Here is a 415-nt window from a genome sequence, read left to right as displayed (position 1 = left end):
ACCCACACGGCCCGCGCACAGCGGCCTGGGGAGCAGGTGTTGGCTGGTGGGTGACGCAGGGCACAAGCCGGGGTCGTGCCCGGCGGGGCCCGGGCTGAAGGCGTCTTGCCCTGCAGCCGGAAGTCAAGGCCTCCATCAGCCTGTTCATGGCCTACGTGCACACCACGGTCAATGAGATGTCCAAGGTGTACCTGGCCACCGAGCGGCGCTACAACTACACCACGCCCAAGACCTTCCTGGAGCAGATCAAGCTCTACCAGAGCCTGCTGGCCAAGAAGCGGGCGGAGCTGGTGGCCAAGATCGAGCGGCTGGAGAACGGGCTGATGAAGCTGCAGAGCACGGCCTCACAGGTCCGGGGGCAGCAGGGGCTGGGTGGGGGCGGGCGGCCCAGCAGGCCCCTTCTCCTCCCCAACTG

At 67.7% G+C, this 415-nt stretch overlaps 1 protein-coding gene across 1 annotated transcript in view; it reads left to right on the top strand.

Annotated features, from left to right (window-relative positions):
* DNAH17 (dynein, axonemal, heavy chain 17) overlaps window positions 1-415 on the top strand; it is a 107,024-nt gene that overhangs the window by 63,602 nt on the left and 43,007 nt on the right. Inside the window, 1 exon segment of the mRNA XM_015562672.1 lies at window positions 117-350. Within this exon segment, the coding sequence (XP_015418158.1) occupies window positions 117-350 (234 nt within the window).

Source organism: Myotis davidii, unplaced genomic scaffold (assembly GCF_000327345.1).
Source record: "Myotis davidii unplaced genomic scaffold, ASM32734v1 scaffold991, whole genome shotgun sequence".
Taxonomy (NCBI): Eukaryota; Metazoa; Chordata; class Mammalia; order Chiroptera; family Vespertilionidae; genus Myotis; species Myotis davidii.
The sequence above is the reverse complement of the archived record's forward strand: the minus strand, read 5'-3'. Positions and strand labels throughout refer to the sequence as shown.